The following is a 19,941-nucleotide window of genomic DNA, read 5'->3' on the forward strand; positions in this document are numbered from 1 at the left end:
GTAGTTATTGTGATCCTCAAGACATGTTGTGTGTAAAGCATTGTGTGGCATTTTGATATGGTCCAAAAATCATCATTAACACAAATAGTTCAATCATGATGGTCACAGCTGAAGTGTAGTGTGCAGGATACAACTTTATTATAGTTCCATCAACAACTGCATCTTCTGTATATTTAAACACACAAACACACTGACAACAAAAGTACAACAACACAGTAATACTCTCAGATAATAAAACCATTGTAATCAGTCAACAGTTGGAGTGGCAGTGGTACCCAAGTTAGTTACCACACCAGCAACACACACACACACACACACACACCCTGCCTTTTCAAGTTAGTTACCACACCAGCAACACACACACACACACACCCTGCCTTTTCAAGTTAGTTACCACACCAGCAACACACACACACACACACACCCTGCCTTTTCAAGTTAGTTACCACACCAGCAACACACACACACACACACACACCCTGCCTTTTCAAGTTAGTTACCACACCAGCAACACACACACACACACACCCTGCCTTTTCAAGTTAGTTACCACACCAGCAACACACACCCTGCCTTTTCAAGTTAGTTACCACACCAGCAACACACACCCTGCCTTTTCAAGTTAGTTACCACACCAGCACACACACACACACACACACACCCTTTTCAGCCACTGCGTGCAGAGCCAAAACACTGGCGGCTTCTTCCAAAGAATCTGTTGCCTAAGTAGTGCCGCTTCGCCCCATATCGCCCCCTGTACTGTTCATCATGCAGCCACTTCAAACAGCAGTCCCGGGTCCAGTTCTAAGGGTGTGAGGGTGATAGGGACGGGGGCTGCAGCAGAGTCTCAGGTGTGGGGGTTGTGGGGTGAGGGGGCTACTCTGTTTGTGGTCAGAGGACAAGGGCTTGATGTTAAAGCTATCCTTAGCCACATATTTATAATCACATTCACCACACCCTTAATCCTAAACTCAAACATTAAGGGGATGACAAAATATCACTGGTTAGGGGAAACTTCTATCTACTCTGGGGGCATGGATGAAGGCAAAGTTCAGTCACAGGCAGCCCTGGGGTTTGGGTCTGAGGCTGGGTGGGTGCACTGCAGTGTGGTGAGGTCCGACCCCTTGCTTCTGCCCTCTCTGCCCCAGCAAGGAGCTCCATGAGTGGGCCCTTTGTCTCAGGCCGACGGGCCAGCGAGTGAGCATAGTGAGCGGGCCTCTTCAATGGCGGCTGTTTGTTTACACCGGCCAGCCCCGTCAGCTCCCATTAGCGCCTGGCCCAACGACAACCTGTGATGTGCTAATCGCAGCCGGGAGAGAGAGAGACAGAAAGAAGAGATGCCGATCGGCTCCCTGAGCCTCGCCAGGCTGGGGATAAAGGCCCTGAGCCCAGGCCGTGCGTGTTCGGCATGGGGGGGGGGGGGGACCCGCTCCTTTCATGTGTGGCCAAGGGCCGAAGTGATGTGAGCCCACGTCAGCACAGCGGCAGCACAGCTCCCAGAGCTAACTACGCATCACAGATATGTGAGAGACCTGTCGCCAGAGAGAGAGAGAGAGACCTTATAAAATCCATAAATGTATCATTCTTGTGCAATATATATCTACATTGAGGTTTTTCTTTAATTATTTGAGGTCATCTGGTATTAGTATGTTATAATAAGCTTTAGAGCCGAACTGCACACCCGCAAAATAGCCTCCACGCCAATCGCAAAATGCCTTTGGGGACGAGCAAAAAGGAAACGTCTGAGTTTAATTCAATAAGAGAAAATCTGCTAAATGGAGAGTTGCAAATAAAGAGAAGGGTATGTCTTGGTGATGTGGTAAAAGAGGATGATAGCAGTGTTGTGTGTGATGATTGTGAAGCGCAGTCACAAGATGGGGACTTCATATAGGCCTGACTGGGGAACAGAAGTGGAGAAATATGGTTACTTTCTTTCAGCATCTTGAGAGAATGCGAATGCGCAGTTGCCACCTCTACAGATGATATACATCTTTATCTGCATCATAAAATAGCATTTCAACCACATAAAATATGCACCCAACTCGAATTGAAATCTCATCAGAAACATGTCGGGTTGTTTTCACAGATTTCTATTTCCCCACAACAGCTCAAACTGATGTCATTTGGACATTTTGCTCTGCGAAAGAAGCAGAGACTTTAGATTCTATCAATTATTCTGGTGACCAAGGGTTTATTTTGTCTTCTAGGGCAGCATATAATGACAGAAGAGAAGCTGCATGTATCTAATTATAGTTGAATAACAAATAGCCTACCAAAATGTAGTAAATTAAAAACACAAACATTTCCAATCAGGCTAAATAAATCCTGCACCCCCTGTCAAAACATCGTTCTGCCGTCTCTAAATGTAGCCTACAGCGCATTTTCTATATTAGCGGGTTAGGGGGGTGGGTGCGGGCCTCAGATGTTCACCTTATCATATAGTCGGGCAGTTGCTGATGGGTTAGGGGTGGGTGCGGGCCTCAGATGTTCACCTTATCATATAGTCGGGCGGGTGCGGATGGGTTAGGGGCGGGTGCGGGCCTCAGATGTTCACCTTATCATATAGTCGGGCGGTTGCGGATGGGTTAGAGGCGGGTGCGGGCCTCAGATGTTCACCTTATCATATAGTCGGGCGGTTGCTGATGGGTTAGGGGTGGGTGCGGATGTGTTAGGGGTGGGTGCGGGCCTCAGATGTTCACCTTATCATATAGTCGGGCGGTTGCGGATGGGTTAGAGGCGGGTGCGGGCCTCAGATGTTCACCTTATCATATAGTCGGGCGGGTGCGGATAGGTTAGGGGTGGGTGCGGGCCACAGATGTTCACCTTATCATATAGTCGGGCAGTTGCGGATGGGTTAGGGGCGGTTGCGGATGGGTTAGGGGCGGTTGCTGATGGGTTAGGGGTGGGTGCGGATGGGTTAGGGGCGGTTGCGGATGGGTTAGGGGCGGGTGCGGGCCTCAGATGTTCACCTTATCATATAGTCGGGCGGTTGCGGATGGGTTAGCGGCGGGTGCGGGCCTCAGATGTTTACCTTATCATATAGTCGGGCGGTTGCGGATGGGTTAGGGGTGGTTGCTGATGGGTTAGGGGCGGTTGCGGATGGGTTAGGGGCGGTTGCGGATGGGTTAGGGCGGTTGCGGATGGGTTAGGGCGGGTGCGGATGGGTTAGGGCGGGTGCGGATGGGTTAGGGCGGGTGCGGGCCTCAGATGTTCACCTTATCATATAGTCGGGCGGTTGCGGATGGGTTAGGGGCGGTTGCTGATGGGTTAGGGGCGGTTGCGGATGGGTTAGGGGCGGTGGCTGATGGGTTAGGGGCGGTTGCTGATGGGTTAGGGGCGGTTGCTGATGGGTTAGGGGCGGTTGCTGATGGGTTAGGGGCGGTTGCTGATGGGTTAGGGGCGGTTGCTGATGGGTTAGGGGCGGTGGCTGATGGGTTAGGGGCGGGTGCGGATGGGTTAGGGGCGGGTGCGGATGGGTTAGGGGTGGGTGCGGGCCTCAGATGTTCACCTTATCATATAGTCGGGCGGTTGCGGATGGGTTAGGGGTGGTTGCTGATGGGTTAGGGGCGGTTGCGGATGGGTTAGGGGCGGTTGCTGATGGGTTAGGGGCGGGTGCGGATGGGTTAGGGGTGGGTGCGGGCCTCAGATGTTCACCTTATCATATAGTCGGGCGGGTGCGGATGGGTTAGGGGCGGGTGCGGATGGGTTAGGGGCGGGTGCGGGCCTCAGATGTTCACCTTATCATATAGTCGGGCGGTTGCGGATGGGTTAGGGGCGGTTGCGGATGGGTTAGGGGCGGTTGCGGATGAGTTAGGGGCGGGTGCGGATGGGTTAGGGGCGGGTGCGGGCCTCAGATGTATAACATAACTGACCCACACACCACTAACAGACAGTGAATAAATACTGCCATTCAACACAGTTGAAAAGTGTTTGTGCACTATGGTACACTAAATTGGTTTAGGAAGTGTGTTTGTTGCAAAGTATAGGTCTTGTACACATAGCCCAACACTCACTCACCTCTTGAATGGCTCTCCCCAGTCTTTCCTGACTCTTTACCACTCTCCTGAAACACAAGTACAACACACCATCATATTATTATTAAAAATGAACACAATCACAAGGGCATAGGGGCTAGGAGAAGGTATTAAGGGAGTGGAATAGAAGCAGGTCTACCTGTGTATTTTGCGAGCCACAGTGAGGGTGAACTGGCCTGGGGAGTCAGGCTGGTAGGTGGAGGGCACTATGACATAGGCTCCTGGAGGAAGGCAGCAGGCCAGACTGACATAGGGGCTAGGAGAAGGTATTAAGGGAGTAGGGAGTGGAATAGAAGCAGGTCTACCTGTGTATTTTGCGAGCCACAGTGAGGGTGAACTGGCCTGGGGAGTCAGGCTGGTAGGTGGAGGGCACTATGACATAGGCTCCTGGAGGAAGGCAGCAGGCCAGACTGACATAGGGGCTAGGAGAAGGTATTAAGGGAGTAGGGAGTGGAATAGAAGCAGGTCTACCTGTGTATTTTGCGAGCCACAGTGAGGGTGAACTGGCCTGGGGAGTCAGGCTGGTAGGTGGGTGGGCACTATGACATAGGCTCCTGGAGGAAGGCAGCAGGCCAGACTGACATAGGGGCTAGGAGAAGGTATTAAGGGAGTAGGGAGTGGAATAGAAGCAGGTCTACCTGTGTATTTTGCGAGCCACAGTGAGGGTGAACTGGCCTGTGGAGTCAGGCTGGTAGGTGGAGGGCACTATGACATAGGCTCCTGGAGGAAGGCAGCAGGCCAGACTGACATAGGGGCTAGGAGAAGGTATTAAGGGAGTAGGGAGTGGAATAGAAGCAGGTCTACCTGTGTATTTTGCGAGCCACAGTGAGGGTGAACTGGCCTGGGGAGTCAGGCTGGTAGGTGGAGGGCACTATGACATAGGCTCCTGGAGGAAGGCAGCAGGCCAGACTGACATAGGGGCTAGGAGAAGGTATTAAGGGAGTAGGGAGTGGAATAGAAGCAGGTCTACCTGTGTATTTTGCGAGCCACAGTGAGGGTGAACTGGCCTGGGGAGTCAGGCTGGTAGGTGGAGGGCACTATGACATAGGCTCCTGGAGGAAGGCAGCAGGCCAGACTGACAGCCTGGGTGTAGCAGTGAGGAATGCAGCTGGCCACCGGTTCCTCCTCCCTGGGTACTGTCGACTCGGCCTGCTCCTGTCCCTCTGGAGTCTGGATACACAGAGGTTCACATGTCACAACATAATCATCTTCATATAGACAGATTTTAAAGGAGGATTAAAACAACATATCAACAGGCTAAACCATAGATTCTACATTAAGGACATATTTTAGATAGGCTAACCACATACTGTTAATAAACCAGGGTTTTATTAGGCACCAAGCAGAAGAAAAAGGACGAAAACAAGGACGGACTACTTAGACTTCAATAATAAACTCATTGCAAAACGTTTTGCTCCCTAATGAATACAACTCAGCTCACCTTGTACAGGTGAAAGCCGATGGCCTGGAGGTCAGTGTCAGGGCAGTTCTGGTGGAGGGTGACCCTAACATTGACCCCTGTTGACCCCGCTATGTTGTCACCCATGGTGACCGGGAACCTTGGATTCTGCCAGTGAGACAGGAAGTTCCTGCTCCCCCCGGCCGATGACCCTGTGACCCATGCGCCCCGTAAGTAGTTTGTCTCCCACTCCCCCTCTGTTACCAATGGCAAAGAGGGCCCCGGGGTCTTCACAGCACTGCAGGAGGATGGGGGAACATATAGATAGAGTTCCCTAGACTTGTAAGACAACATGATCTACAAAACAAATGGAATGATATATAAACCACTTTTTATGTATGAAAAGCAAAACTTCTGATACATTTTGATTCAGTATTTGGTTCCCTATTTGACCCATCTCTTTATGGTCACAGTCTTCTGCTAAATGTTAGTCCCACTGACCTGAGTGAGGTGGGGGAAGAGGAGAAGACCCTGAGCAGGAAGCTGCCTTCACCCCCCTGGAGGAAGGTACTGGGGATGAGCAGGTGGCAGCCAGGGTCCAGGTGTGTGTGTAGTACCACCTCACGCTCGTAGGCGTGGCAGTGTGTGGAGGCACAGGGAGGGCTGTTCAGAGTCCCAGACAGGTTCAAACACTTCTTCTCTACCTGGGGATTGACAGACAGACAGATGTACGTATTACACACACACACACACTCTTATTTTAACATCTATCAGCTACAAGGTTACAGTGCAGTACCAACCTTCCACATGTGCAAAGCGATGGCCTGGTAGTGTTGGTGTTGTGTGGTGCTGCCCTCTTCTGGTGACTGTGTGTAGTGGTGTGCTGTGTTCCTGCTATACCTTCTGTGCTGTAGCAGAGACACCAGCACCTCTCCCCTCTCAAACACCCGCAGCCAGAACTGAGGGTTGCTGCCAAAGCTACTGTTGTTACGGCAACCACCTGCTGAGTGACCTTTGACCCAGCGATCGCTGGTCTGGTGGCTATGAGTCAGCAGCTTGCCTATTGGACAGATAGGGGCTGTGAATCACACAATCACAACAACACTGGCTTTGCTTTTATGAAGGGATAGTTCACCCCCAAACCAAAGATCGTCAGACGTTCTCATACATTCAAAACTATTCAACTTTGTCTAATGCTTATATAATGAGGAAGTATTGAGTGAGCATACCAGAATAGATGCTCTGCAGGTGTCCCTCCTCATTGATAGGATACCCCACTGTGACATCATCAAACTGCAACAGGAATTCAGTCTCGTCCACCCAGAACTCTGCCTCCTGGGCCCGGCCCAGCAAGTTCAGAGTACAGGCCGGGTCCAGAGAGTTCCAGCCTTCTCCACTGCCAGGTGAGAGTGGCCAGTTTATTACTGAGACAGAGGTTCTTAAGAAAATAATTACAGATGGATTCAGGCTCAAAATGACACACACACACGCGAGCCCTGCAAGGGAATTAATTTTAAGCCCTACCCATGTCCACGGTGCCCAAATGTAATAATATCTAGTGAGTTTTTTCAGACCCTTGCAGCAACTTTAAATCGTTAATTCTAGCTACACATTTCCCAATAAATTCTGCTGCAAACCAGAGTGGGAGAAGCTGTCTGTGCAACAGAAGTCACAGCAATGGCGCACACACAGGCAGAAAAGCAGAAGGGGGGGGGGGGGTCTGGTGGGAGAGGGGGAACATTACCCCTGGGACCGCAGCTGTGCGGGCACAAACACCCTACCTCTCTCTCCATGCTCCCTCCCAGCAGCGTCTGCCCCAGGGGTTTCTGATCCTGATTAGACGTACTCCACCCCGTTCCACCGTCCTCACGTCCACCCACTCCATCACACTCAGGGCGTGGAACTGCCCCAACTCACTGGCACCTAGGGTAGAAGGGGGCAGTTGGGGTAAATATAGCCCTAAACAATATTTTAGCTACTTGCCTATTAGCAGACTTGGGGGTGTGCCAGTACCTTACTTTGAAAGGTCAGTCACAAGATTTCAATAGAAGGCTTTCAGTAAGATTCTTAGAAAACTGCATTCCTTCTCCATTGGAGAACAATGGTCTGCACAGCCCAGAGCTATTTTTGTGTTTCAAATGTGAAAACAGCAGAATATTCCCAGACCAGTCATTTTCCTCCTTACCTCCGGGGGCGCTGTGTACAGAGCAGCTGACTGAACAGCCCTCTCTGACCGCATGCAGCAGGTCCAGATCCAGCCTCCTCCTCCTGACCCAGTCAATGTCAGATGACCCCTGACCCTGGTCCTCCTCTGTGCCACAATCCCCCAGGCTCCAGCGCTCCGCCAGCCCCCCTGTCAGGTCTACCAGGGCCTCAGAGACCTGCCCCGCCCATAGGCGCTCATATGACCCCTGCAGCCTGGGGGAGGAGTAGGGACAGGAGACAACATGGGTGTATCAGAGAAAGTCACAAAACCTAACTACAGTATTGTATGGTATGGAATGGTATGTGATTGGAACAGTATAGAATATTTGGAGACCCAATATTAATGACTAGATGCAGAAACGCTGTTAGTCAATTTCAACCTTCCACCTGTCACTCACTTGGCGTAGGCCTTCTCCAGCAGAGCAACCCAAAAAGCAGTGGGGGATTGGCAGCGCGAGAAGCAGAGCTTTCCGTTGAGGCAGGGCAGCCGGTCGTCAACGGTTACCTCTGTCCAGCAGCCATGCTGCCAGAGACGGAAGAGGAAGGAGCCCCGGTACCCCCTCTCCCCCCACAGGGGCTGGGCAGGGGGCACCACCTAGGGGACAGGGCACTGGGTTTATCACAGTGTTTTGGTATTGATAAAAGTCACCAATCAACAACATGTGACTCGTTTCAGGAAACTAGGCGTATGTCGCTACTTCACAGGAGCACCATTTGAACTGAACATAAAAACAGCCTAACCAGCTCTGCTAGGGCGAGTAAAATGGTCAGAGTGAGCTGTTCTCTCATTTGTGTCTGGAAGTAGCTAGCAAGCTAGCCAACGTTAGCCAGTTAGCTTGGGTGCTTGACTGCTGTTGTTAGGACAGAATGTTCGGATCAACCCTACTTTTCGGCCAGAACGTCCAGCGTACACTTCGAGAGCGAAACGCTCTGAATTTACGAGCGAATCTTACAAAGCTCTGAGATTACGAATGCCAGAGCACACTCTGGCACCACTCCAGATAAAATGTACGAACACACCCGTAGTATAAACCAGCCTTAGTATTGACATCTTTGGTTGTTTAGTACATAGCCTCACATGTGGGGCTAAAGCTTAAAAGGGTGTGAACAATGCTGTCCAGTAGGTACCAAAACATTCAAGGGCCATTTTCTCAAAAGTGTTCGTTAAAAACCATTTCAAATTTTGCTACATATGACAGAATCGAGCCGGTCGGTCACACATACGTTACAAATTTGTGCAGCTTTACCTTGTTCATCAAATGCTGGTACTTCAGTAAGATTGTGCAGGCACAGAGGAACCAGCAGTCTCCCAGGAGGCCTTGCTTTGCATGGCCGTCATTGGTGTTGTCAGGGAAGAGTGCAGGAGACGGGCAGATCTCCTGTAAGGACAGAGAGAGAAATATGTCACCATTAACAGACATACAGAATCATTGTGAGCAGATTGGACATGCTTGTTTCCATTATGTGATCAAGTGTTCACACGGTGTTGAGGAAAAACGAACATGAATGGAAGGAACACAGAATATAAATCGCATATACTGTGCATTCGGGAAAGTGTTCAGAACCCTTTTCACTAACGACAAAGTACAAATAAAAAACAGAAATACCTTATTTACATAAGTATTCTGCCCCTATTCTATGAGACTCGAAATTGAGCTCAGGTGCATCCTGCTTCCATTGACCATCCTTGATGTTTCTACAACTTGATTGGAGTCCACCTGCGGTAAATTCAATTGATTGGGCATGTTTTGGAAAGGCACACACCTGTCTATATAAAGGTCCCACAGTTGACAGTGCATGTCAGAGCAAAAACCAAGCCATGAGGTCGAAAGAATTGTCCGTAGAGCTCTGAGACAGGATTGTGTTGAGGCACAGATCTGGGGAAGTGTACTAAAAAATGTCTGAAGCATTGAATGTCCCAAAGAACACAGTGGCCTCAATCATTCTTAAATGGAAGAAGTTTGGAACCACCAAGACTCTTCCTAGAGCTGGCCGCCCCGCCAAACTGAGCAATCGGGGGAGAGAGAAGGACCTTGGTCAGGGAGGTGACCAAGAACGTGATGGTCACTCTGACAGAGCTCTCGTCCTCTGTGGAGATGGGATAAACTTCCAGAAGGACAACAATCTCTGCAGTACTCCATCAATCTGGCCTTTATGTTACAGTGGCCAGACGGAAGCCCCTCCTCAGTAAAAGGCACATGACAGCATGCTTAGGGGTTTGCCAAAAGGCACCTAAAGACTCTCAGACCATGAGAAACAAGATTCTCTGGTCTGATGACACCAAGATTGAACTCTTTGGTATGAATGCCAAGCGTCAGGTCTGGAGGAAACCTGGCACCATCCCTACGGTGAAGCATGGTGGTGGCAACATCATGCTGTGGGGATGTTTTTCAGCGGCAGGGACTGGGAGACTAGTCAGGATGGAGGCAAAGATGAACGGAGCAAAGTACAGAGAGATCCTTGATGGAAACCTGCTCCAGAGCACTCAGGACCTCAGACTGGGGGCGAAGGTTCCCCTTCAAACATGACAATGACCCTAAGCACACAGCCAAGACAACGCAGGAATGGCTTTGGGACAAGTCTCTGAATGTCCTTGAGTGGCACAGCCAGAGTCTGGACTTGAACCCGATCGAACATCTCTGGAAAGACCTGGAAATAGCTGTGCAGCAGCGCTCCCCATCCAACGTGACTGAGCTTGAGAGGATCTGCAGAGAAGAATGGGAGAAAATCCCCAAATACAGGTGTGCCAAGCTTGTTGTGTCATACCCAAGAAGAGTTGATGTTGTAATCACTGCCAAAGGCGCTTCAACAAAGAACTGAGTAAAGGGTCAGCATACTTATGTAAATGTCCATTTTTTATTTTTTATAAATCAGTAAATTATGGGGTATTGTGTGTATATTGATGAGGGGAGGAAAAACTATTTAATCATTTTCAGAATAAGACTGTAAAGTAGCAAAATAAATGTTAAAGTCAAGGGGTCTGAATACTTTCAGAAGGTATATTTTGACATACCTAAGGGCAATTCTGATTGGATAAGTTGTAGGCCCGGGTCTCACCTGTGGGCGGAGCCATGTGATGTCATCCTGGAACCTGGCGATAGGGGTGGAGTAGTCTGAGAACAGGGAGTCCTCACAGATGAAGGCAGGGTCCTCAAACAGACCCTTGAATTCTACAGCTAAAACAGTGATGGAGGAGCATGTTATCAACACTAGAAGGGATATTCAATTCTATTTTATAAAATGTAATTTCCTGCAAAATATACAGTTGAAGTCGGAAGTTTACATACACTTAGGTTTGAGCCATTAAAAGTCATTTTTCAACCACTCCACAAATGTCTTGGTAACAAACTATAGTTTTGGCAAGTCGGTTAGGACATCTACTTCGTGCATGACACAAGTCATTTTTCCAACAATTGTTTACAGACAGATTATTTCACTCTATCACAATTCCAGTGGGTCAGAAGTTTACAAACACTAAATTGACTGTGCCTTTAAACGGCATGGAAAATTCCAGAAAATTATGTCATGGCTTCTGACATCATTTGAGTCAATTGGAAGTGTACCTGTGGATGTATTTCAAGGCCTACCTTCAAACTCAGTGGCTCTTTGCTTGACATCATGGGAAAATCAACAGAAATCAGCCAAGACCTCAGAAGAAAAGTCTGGTTCATCTTTGGGAGCAATTTCCAAACGCCAGAAGGTACCATGTTCATCTGTACAAACAATAGTACACAAGTATAAACACCATGGGACCACGCAGTTGTCATACCGCTCAGGAAGGAAATGAATTCCGTCTCCTTTGGTGCAAAAATTGCAAATCCCAGAATAACAGCAAAGGACCTTGTGAAGATTCTGGAGGAAACAGGTACAAAAGTATCTATATCCACAGTAAAACGAGTCCTATATCAACATAACCTGAAAGGCCGCTCAGCAAGGAAGAAGCCACTGCTCCAAAACCGCCATAAAAAAGCCAGACTACGGTTTGCAACTGCACATTGGGACAATGATTGTATTTTTTGGAGAAATGTCCTCTGGTCTGATGAAACAAAAATAGAACTGTTTGGCCATAATGACCATCATTATGTTTGGAGGAAAAAGGGTGAGGCTTGCAAGCCGAAGAACCCCATCCCAACCGTGAAGCACGGGGGTGGCAGCATCATGTTGTGGGGGGTGCTATGCAGCAGGAGAGACTGGTGCACTTCACAAAATAGATGGCATCATGAGGATGGAAAATGATGTGGATATATTGTGGATATATGTAAACTTCTGACCCACTGGGAATGTGATGAATGAAATAAAAGCTGACATTTCACATTCTTAAAATAAAGTGGTGATCTTAACTGACCGAGACAGGAATTTCTTACTAGGATTAAATGTCAGGAATTGTGAAAAACTGAGTTTAAACGTATTTGGCTAAGGTGTATGTAAACTTCCGACTTCAACTGTAATTGATCCTTCAACATAACAGTAAAGCGAAATAAATTCATAGGCTAATAACAGCAGTACACAGGTATAGGGGTATACAGGTATATACGTAATGTCAAGTTACCAACAGTTGTTTACTAAAAAGAGACTGTCACCCTCAAACTTACCCCGCTCATCTTCCTCCATCGCCTCCCTGTCTTGTCTGTGAATCACCCACGATGCACTACTTCTCCTCTACTCCACAACCAAGGAGCTGGGTTTTTCATGACCCCACCATTCTTGAAGATACAGCATTATGTTTTCTTCAAAATAATCAGAACAGACTGTAATGGCAAGATAAATTGGTAGCCAGCATTTGCATATCAAAACAAACAGCCAGATGAACAGATGAGCTTTGATGCAAATATAGACTACAGTTGTGGCAAAAAGTTTTGAGAATGACACAAATATTAATTTTCAAAGTCTGCTGCCTCAGTTTGTATGATGGCAATTTGCATATACTCGAGAATGTTATGAAGAGTGATCAGATGAATTGCAAAGTCCCTCTTTGCTATGCAAATGAACTGAATCCTAAAAAAAAAAACATTTCCACTGCATTTCAGCCCTGCCACAAAAGGACCAGCTAACATCATGCCAGTGATACTCTCGTTAACACAGGTGTGAGTGTTGACAAGGACAAGGCATTTGTTTTATTAATACATTTTTTATTTTTTTTATCTTTATTTAACTAGGCAAGTCAGTTAGTCCTATAGTGATTCCCCTTTTCATTGGTTATGGCCATAGCTAAAGGGGTCTACACAGAATATGCAAACGGAGCCGATGGAGCGTTTTATTTATTTAACGTAACCCTTATATGGTGGTTAGAGGAAGCCCAGTGGCCGGTAGTGGGAGAAGATGGAGCGAGACATTCGGCAACTTTTCTCATTGATTAAACATTTGAGCTCAATACAGTTTTCTGTTTCCAAAACTAGAACTGTTCTGAACAGAGTGGACTAAGTTTTGTAGACTTTTCTACCATTTCTATCAGCAACCATGTGCAACCAGAGAAAAAAAGAGAAGACCACCTTTACAATCACACATAGAGACACATACAAAGCTCTCCTTTGCCCTCCATTTGGCTAATCTGACCATAATTCTATTCTCCTGATTCCGGCTTACAAGCAGAAACTAAAGCAGGTAGTACCAGTGACTCTCTCAATACAGTAGTGGCCAGATGATATTTAATACCTAAGTGGTCAGATGATGCGGATGCTACGCTACAGGACTGTTTTGCTAGCACAGTCTGGGATATGTTCCGGGATTCATCCAATGGCATTGAGGAGTATGCCAACTCAGTCACAGGCTTCATCAATAAGTGAATCTACAACTTTGTCCCAACAGCGACAGTACATACATATTCCAACCAGAAGCCATGGATTACGGGTAACATCCTCACTGAGATAAAGGCCAGAGCTGCCACTTTCAAGGAGCGGGACACTAATCTGGACGCTTATAAGAAATCCCGCTATGCCCTCAGATGAAACATCAAACAGGCAAAGCGGCAATACAGGACTAAGATCGAATCCTACTATACAGGCTCTGATGCTTGTCGGATGTTGCAGGGCTTGAAATGCCTTTAATGCTCGCTTTGAGGCAAGCAACACTGAAGCAAGCATGAAAGCACCAGCTGTTTCGGTCGACTGTGTGATCACGGTCTCGGTAGCCGATGTGAGCAAACAGGTCAACATTTACAAAATCCCCGGGGCCAGACGGATTACCAGGATGTATACTCAAAGCATGTGCGCACCAACTGTCAAGTGTCTTCACTGACATTTTCAACCTCTCCCTGCCCGAGTCTGTAATACCTACATGTTTCAAGCAGACCACCATAATCCCTGTGCCAAAGAAAGCAAATGTAACCTGCCTAAATGATTACCGCCCTGTAGCACTCACGTCAATAGCCATGAAGTGCTTTGAAAGGCTGGTCATGGCTCACATCAACACCATCATCCCAGAAACCCTAGACCCACTCCAATTTGCATAGCGCCCCAATAGATCCACAGATGACGCAATCTCAAATCGCACTCCACACTGCCCTTTCTCACCTGGACAAAAGGAACACCTATGTGAGAATGCTGTTCATTGACTACAGCTCAGCGTTCAACACCATAGTGCCCACAAAGCTCATCACTAAGCTAAAGACCCTGGGACTAAACACCTCCCTCTGCAACTGGATCTTGGACTTCCTGATGGGCCGCCCCAAGTGGTAAGGGTAAGCAACAACACATCTACCTCGCTGATCCTCAACACAGAGGCCCCTCAAGGGTGCGTGCTTGTCCCCTCCTGTACTCCCTGTTCACCCACGACTGTGTGGCCAAGCATGACTCAAATACCATCATTAAGTTTGCTGACGACACAAAGGTGGTAGGCCTGATCAATAAAAACGATGAGACAGCCTATAGGGAGGAGCGCAGAGACCTGGCAGTGTGGTGCCAAGACAACAACCTCTCCCTCAATGTGAGCAAGACAAAGGAGCTGATTGTGGTCTACAGGAAAGGGAGGGCCGAACAGGCCCCCATTAACAACAACAGGGCTGTAGTGGAGCGGGTCGAGAGTTTCAAGTTCCTTGATGTCCACATCACCAACAAACTATCTTGGTCCAAACATACCAAGATAGTCGTGAAGAGGCCATGACAAAAACCTTTTCCCTCTCAGGAGATTTGGCAGGTATCCCCAGATCCGTATTCGGTATTGTGTGTAGGTATTGTGTGTAGATTACTGAGGATGTTATTTAATTAAAACCATTTTAGAATAAGGCTGTAACATAACAAAATGTGGGAAAAATCAAGGGGTCTGAATACTTTCCGAAGGCCCTGTATATGGCCAATATACTGCGGCTAAGGGCTGTGTCCAGGCACTGTCCAGGCCGTTCATAAGGACAACCTTAGCCGTTGTATATTGGCCATATACCACACCCCCTCTGGCCTTATTGCTTAAATAACCTAGGCTACACTTTTACATGTAGACTAATTATTTATGTATATTTATGCACAATATATGTAAATATTATTGTTGGCCATTTTAGAGGCAATTTTATGTGAATTTCTGGTTCAGTTGACAGTTCCATGTATTTATTTTAGTAGTAGGCTACTCTTATTAGTCGTTTAAGAATGACTGACCTATATGTTCTAGAGTAGACCCATGTTGGCATATCAAAAAACATCAACACGTATTTGAATTTGGGAAGTTCATGTTCAGTTTGGGACAATTTAAATTGCACTTCAGGACAATTATGGGACAGTGATTAAAAAAGTTAGTCTTAAGCCCTGTATGTAGCAAGCTAGCTAGCTAACATTGGCTAGAAAGTTGAAGTCAGAGAGAGAGAGAGCAGCGTGCAGCAGTGCGGAGCACAGCGGAGGTGAGGACAGAGAGGAGCCAATTAACTTAATTACTGACTAAGTAGTCAGGAGTGACAGGTAGCTTAGTGGTTAGAGCTTTGGGCCAGTAACCGCAAGGTTGCAAGATTGAATCCCCGAGCTGACATTCTGCCCCTGTTCCTAGGCTGTCATTGAAAATAAGAATTTGTTTTTAACTGACTTGCTTGCGGTAAAGGTAAAATACAAATGATAATAGTTGTGATTGATTAATAGTAGAATACAACTCTTGATGTACTGGACTCGTGAAGGATCTCCTTTCGCGCTTTCCTTTCCATCTTGCTCCAGAGGGATGGATAATTGAGGTATGTGGCAGGGTCTACAGTCAATCTTGGATTACAAAAGGAAAGCCAGCCCCGTCACGGACCAGAATGTCTTACTCCCAGGCAGACTAAATAACCTTTTGCCCGCTTTGAGGACAATACAGTGGCACTGACACGGCCTGCAACCAAAACATGCGGACTCTCCTTCACTGCTGCCGAGGTGAGTAAAACATTTAAACGTGTTAACCCTCGCAAGGCTGCAGGCCCAGACGGCATCCCCAGCCGCGTCCTCAGAGCATGCGCAGACCAGCTGGCTGGTGTGTTTACGGACATATTCAATCAATCCCTATCCCAGTCTGCTGTTCCCACATGCTTCAAGAGGGCCACCATTGTTCGACTACCGCCCCGTAGCACTCACTTCCGTCATCATGAAGTGCTTTGAGAGACTAGTCAAGGACCATATCACCTCCACCCTACCTGACACCCTAGACCCACTCCAATTTGCTTACCGCCCAAATAGGTCCACAGACGATGCAATCTCAACCACACTGCACACTGCCCTAACCCATCTGGACAAGAGGAATACCTGTGAGAATGCTGTTCATCGACTACAGCTCGGCATTTAACACCATAGTACCCTCCAAGCTCGTCATCAAGCTCGAGACCCTGGGTCTCGACCCCGCCCTGTGCAACTGGGTACTGGACTTCCTGACGGGCCGCCCCCAGGTGGTGAGGGTAGGCAACAACATCTCCACCCCGCTGATCCTCAACACTGGGGCCCCACAAGGGTGCGTTCTGAGCCCTCTCCTAAAATCCCTGTTCACCCACGACTGCATGGCCACACACGCCTCCAACTCAATCATCAAGTTTGCGGACGACACAACAGTGGTAGGCTTGATTACCAACATCGACGAGACGGCCTACAAGGAGGAGGTGAGGGCCCTCGGAGTGTGGTGTCAGGAAAATAACCTCACACTCAACGTCAACAAAACTAAGGAGGGGATTGTGGACTTCAGGAAACAGCAGAGGGAACACCCCCCCTATCCACATCGATGGAACAGTAGTGGAGAGGGTAGTAAGTTTTAAGTTCCTCGGCATACACATCACAGACAAACTGAATTGGTCCACTCACACAGACAGCATCGTGAAGAAGGCGCAGCAGCGCCTCTTCAACCTCAGGAAGCTGAAGAAATTTGGCTTGTCACCAAAAGCACTCACAAACGTCTACAGATGCACAATCGAGAGCATCCTGGTGGGCTGTATCACCGCCTGGTACGGCAACTGCTCCGCCCACAACCGTAAGGCTCTCCAGAGGGTAGTGAGGTCTGCACAACGCATCACCGGGGGCAAACTACCTGCCCTCCAGGACACCTACACCACCCGATGTTACAGGTAGGCCATAAAGATCATCAAGGACAACAACCACACGAGCCACTGCCTGTTCACCCCGCTATCATCCAGAAGGCGAGGTCAGTACAGGTGCATCAAAGCTGGGACCGAGAGACTGAAAAACAGCTTCTATCTCAAGGTCATCAGACTGTTAAACAGCCACCACTAACATTGAATGGCTGCTGCCAACACACTGACTCAACTCCAGCCACTTTACTAATGGGAATTGATGGGAAATTATGTAAAATATATCACTCGCCACTTTAAACAATGCTACCTAATATGTTTACATACCCTACATTATTCATCTCATATGTATACGTATATACTGTACTCTGTATCATCTACTGCATCTTTATGTAATACATGTATCACTAGCCACTTTAACTATGCCACTTTGTTTACATACTCAACTCATATGTATATACTGTACTCGATACCATCTACTGTATCTTGCCTATGCTGCTCTGTACCATCACTCATTCATATATCTTTATGTACATATTCTTTATCTCCTTACACTTGTGTGTATAAGACAGTAGTTTTGGAATTGTTAGTTAGATTACTTGTTGGTTATTACTGCATTGTCGGAACTAGAAGCACAAGCATTTCGCTACACTCGCATTAACATCTGCTAACCATGTGTATGTGACAAATAAATTTTGATTTGAACTGGTACGTCAAGCTGCCTGCAGCCACACATTAATTTACATTGTTTATTAAATAAAAGACAAATAGCAAAATGTTGGGGCTTTTCGGTTTTTCCCTTCTATAGTTCATATTAAATAATTTGGTGTAAACCAATAACAAAAGGAGATATGAAGAGAACAATTTAAAGTTAGAGCAATTTTACCAGTTGTATTTACATAGATTGTCATTATAGAGACACCTATTGGAAACATGTGCCAACTCCACATTCTTCGTAAAAAAATTTGGTGCTAGTTTTCAAGCTTTGTGGGGGGGTTGAGTTGTCATTGCGTCATAAATTATAGCTTGATTTGGCAACCCTGCTGCTACTCCAAAAATCACAAGTGTACGCACACACACACAGGAGCACAGTAGTAACACTGATAGTACAAAGAGACAGATTTCACCGGATGTATTAAATGTAAAGCATTTAGTTTGCGTTTCCACTCAATAACAAATACGGTGACGAGAGGAAGCCCAGTTGCCACAGTTTTACATTACCAAAACTAGAATGTGTAACAAGTAGGGTGGACTATGATTTGTAGACTTTACCCCTTACCAAAGTTTCAAAAAATGGCGTTGTTTAGGAGTGCAAGCACAGAGGGGGTAACCGGGGCACGTCACATGGGGCTATAAAGATGAAGCATTGTTCAGAAGGTTTTCTAACCACCGAATGTGTGGTCGTGGGAGGAAGTCCACTCGAGGGTATTGGAAGAGGATAGAACTAGGTGAAACTGCCCGACATTCTGCAAATTTTCTCATCGATGAAACATATAATCAAAAGAAATTCGGTTCCCCAAACTACAAATATAGTACCAACACACTGCACTACGTTTTTATAGACTTGGCACTTTGCCAAAGTTTAGTTATATTTTTAATTGCGTTGTTTAGGAGTGCAGGGTTAAATTAAGTGTGTGCACACACACGCATTTCACAAGTGGGGCGTTGCCTAACGGATATATGCAAATCAATGATAGAATGCGCCAATAGTATCTCACTAGCTCACGCTTGGCTCTGCCCACCTCCTTGTTTGTTCTGGCCACTACTATGATTCATCTGCTCCCATGGGAAACGACAGGCTCTGGTCTATCTTGGGTTGGTTATAAACATCTTTGGTAGTAGGCTAGCTATAAAGGTAATCCCAAGCAGAGACAATAGAGAAGAAACACAATGAATATCAGACGAGTCATTAAAGAACCCTGGGTTACAGCCTCAGAGTGAGAGGTCTAGCTAGCTCCTTGCCACAATCGTGCATCGTTCACTGCAGTCAGCATTTTTTAAATAATGTGGATGATGGCTAGCTGGCTAACGTTAGCTGGCGAACGCTAAATAACTAGCTAACTAACGTTAGTAAACTAGGCATGTTAGCTAACTACGTTTTACATCGCTATTAGACAATGATAAAAACTACTTTAAACGCTGAAATCACATATTTTTACCATAGGAGTGCATACATACAATTGAGAAAACTGAAAAGAAACATAGCAGGCAAATACCTGAATATAGTCCTGCCAAATCTCTCCCGGAAGGACAGTGACAGCAAGCGGCCCATTTATTATGCGAATCCTTCCAGTTTGCGAGTTTTTGGTATTATGGTCCCACCCCGTGGCTATACATTGCATTACACAAGGTTTATCTGGAATAGACAGGCATCACATCACATGACATAGCAACATTCGCTTGCTTGGATGGACGTTTGGAAATAAGAAAACAGGTTGAGGTTAAGAGGGTTACTGTTGTAGGCTACTTCGAATAATATTTAGCCAACGTTTAGCAGACGCTCTTATCCAAACCGAATTACAGGAGCTCAATGCCCTCTCCTGTTTCTTAATATGTGTTTGCACACAATCCGGCTACTGCCCTACACAGGATATTTCGTTCTGATTTGTATTCTGAATCTGATTTGGACTTGTCCTTTTGTTTTTGTGTTTTCACTGAAGGAACCTGTCTTAAGTGCCCTAGACAAGACATGCTCAACAGAGACCAACTACTGCTTGCTCACACCAAAGGTACTCTAACACCCTTTACCAGAGACCAGAACAAAGAAAACATGGGTCAATCAAAGAGTACAGAATAAAAGATAAAGGAAGAAAGGCAAATGATATCAGATGAACTCAATAATCAGA

The 19,941-nt window shown here is 47.0% G+C and overlaps 1 protein-coding gene across 4 annotated transcripts; it reads right to left on the bottom strand.

Annotated features, from left to right (window-relative positions):
- Positions 1-116: 116 nt before the first annotated feature.
- On the bottom strand, positions 117-19,396 carry capn10 (calpain 10). Of its 4 annotated transcripts, XM_064993403.1 has the most exons (13): positions 12,231-16,362; positions 10,696-10,814; positions 8,886-9,017; positions 8,037-8,233; positions 7,619-7,851; positions 7,215-7,356; positions 6,663-6,829; positions 6,234-6,493; positions 5,935-6,137; positions 5,476-5,731; positions 5,005-5,204; positions 4,018-4,063; positions 117-1,532 (listed from the first exon to the last, which is right to left on the bottom strand). In XM_064993403.1, exons 1-13 carry the CDS (start codon positions 12,247-12,249, stop codon positions 1,503-1,505), a joined length of 2,004 nt encoding a protein of 667 aa, XP_064849475.1. In that variant the 5' UTR covers positions 12,250-16,362; the 3' UTR covers positions 117-1,502. The 4 variants fall into 4 exon arrangements, with proteins under 4 accessions (XP_064849475.1, XP_064849471.1, XP_064849474.1 ...); XM_064993399.1 differs by lacking the exons at positions 117-1,532; positions 4,018-4,063 and adding an exon at positions 19,312-19,396 and having other exon boundaries at positions 4,580-5,204; positions 12,231-12,365; XM_064993402.1 differs by lacking the exons at positions 117-1,532; positions 4,018-4,063 and adding an exon at positions 19,312-19,392 and having other exon boundaries at positions 4,580-5,204; positions 12,231-12,341.
- Positions 19,397-19,941: the final 545 nt, after the last annotated feature.

The sequence above is a fragment of the Oncorhynchus masou genome, chromosome 17 (assembly GCF_036934945.1).
Source record: "Oncorhynchus masou masou isolate Uvic2021 chromosome 17, UVic_Omas_1.1, whole genome shotgun sequence".
NCBI lineage: Eukaryota > Metazoa > Chordata > Actinopteri > Salmoniformes > Salmonidae > Oncorhynchus > Oncorhynchus masou.

Bases quoted from the DNA above. Each gene is read 5' to 3' on its own strand.
- capn10 (XM_064993403.1), bottom strand. The intron at 5,205-5,475 runs GTGAGCTGAGTT...CTGTGTATCCAG, and splicing joins TCGGCTTTCACCTGTACAAG to ACTCCAGAGGGACAGGAGCA. The intron at 1,533-4,017 runs GTGAGTGAGTGT...CTCTGGCGACAG, and splicing joins TGGGGAGAGCCATTCAAGAG to GTCTCTCACATATCTGTGAT.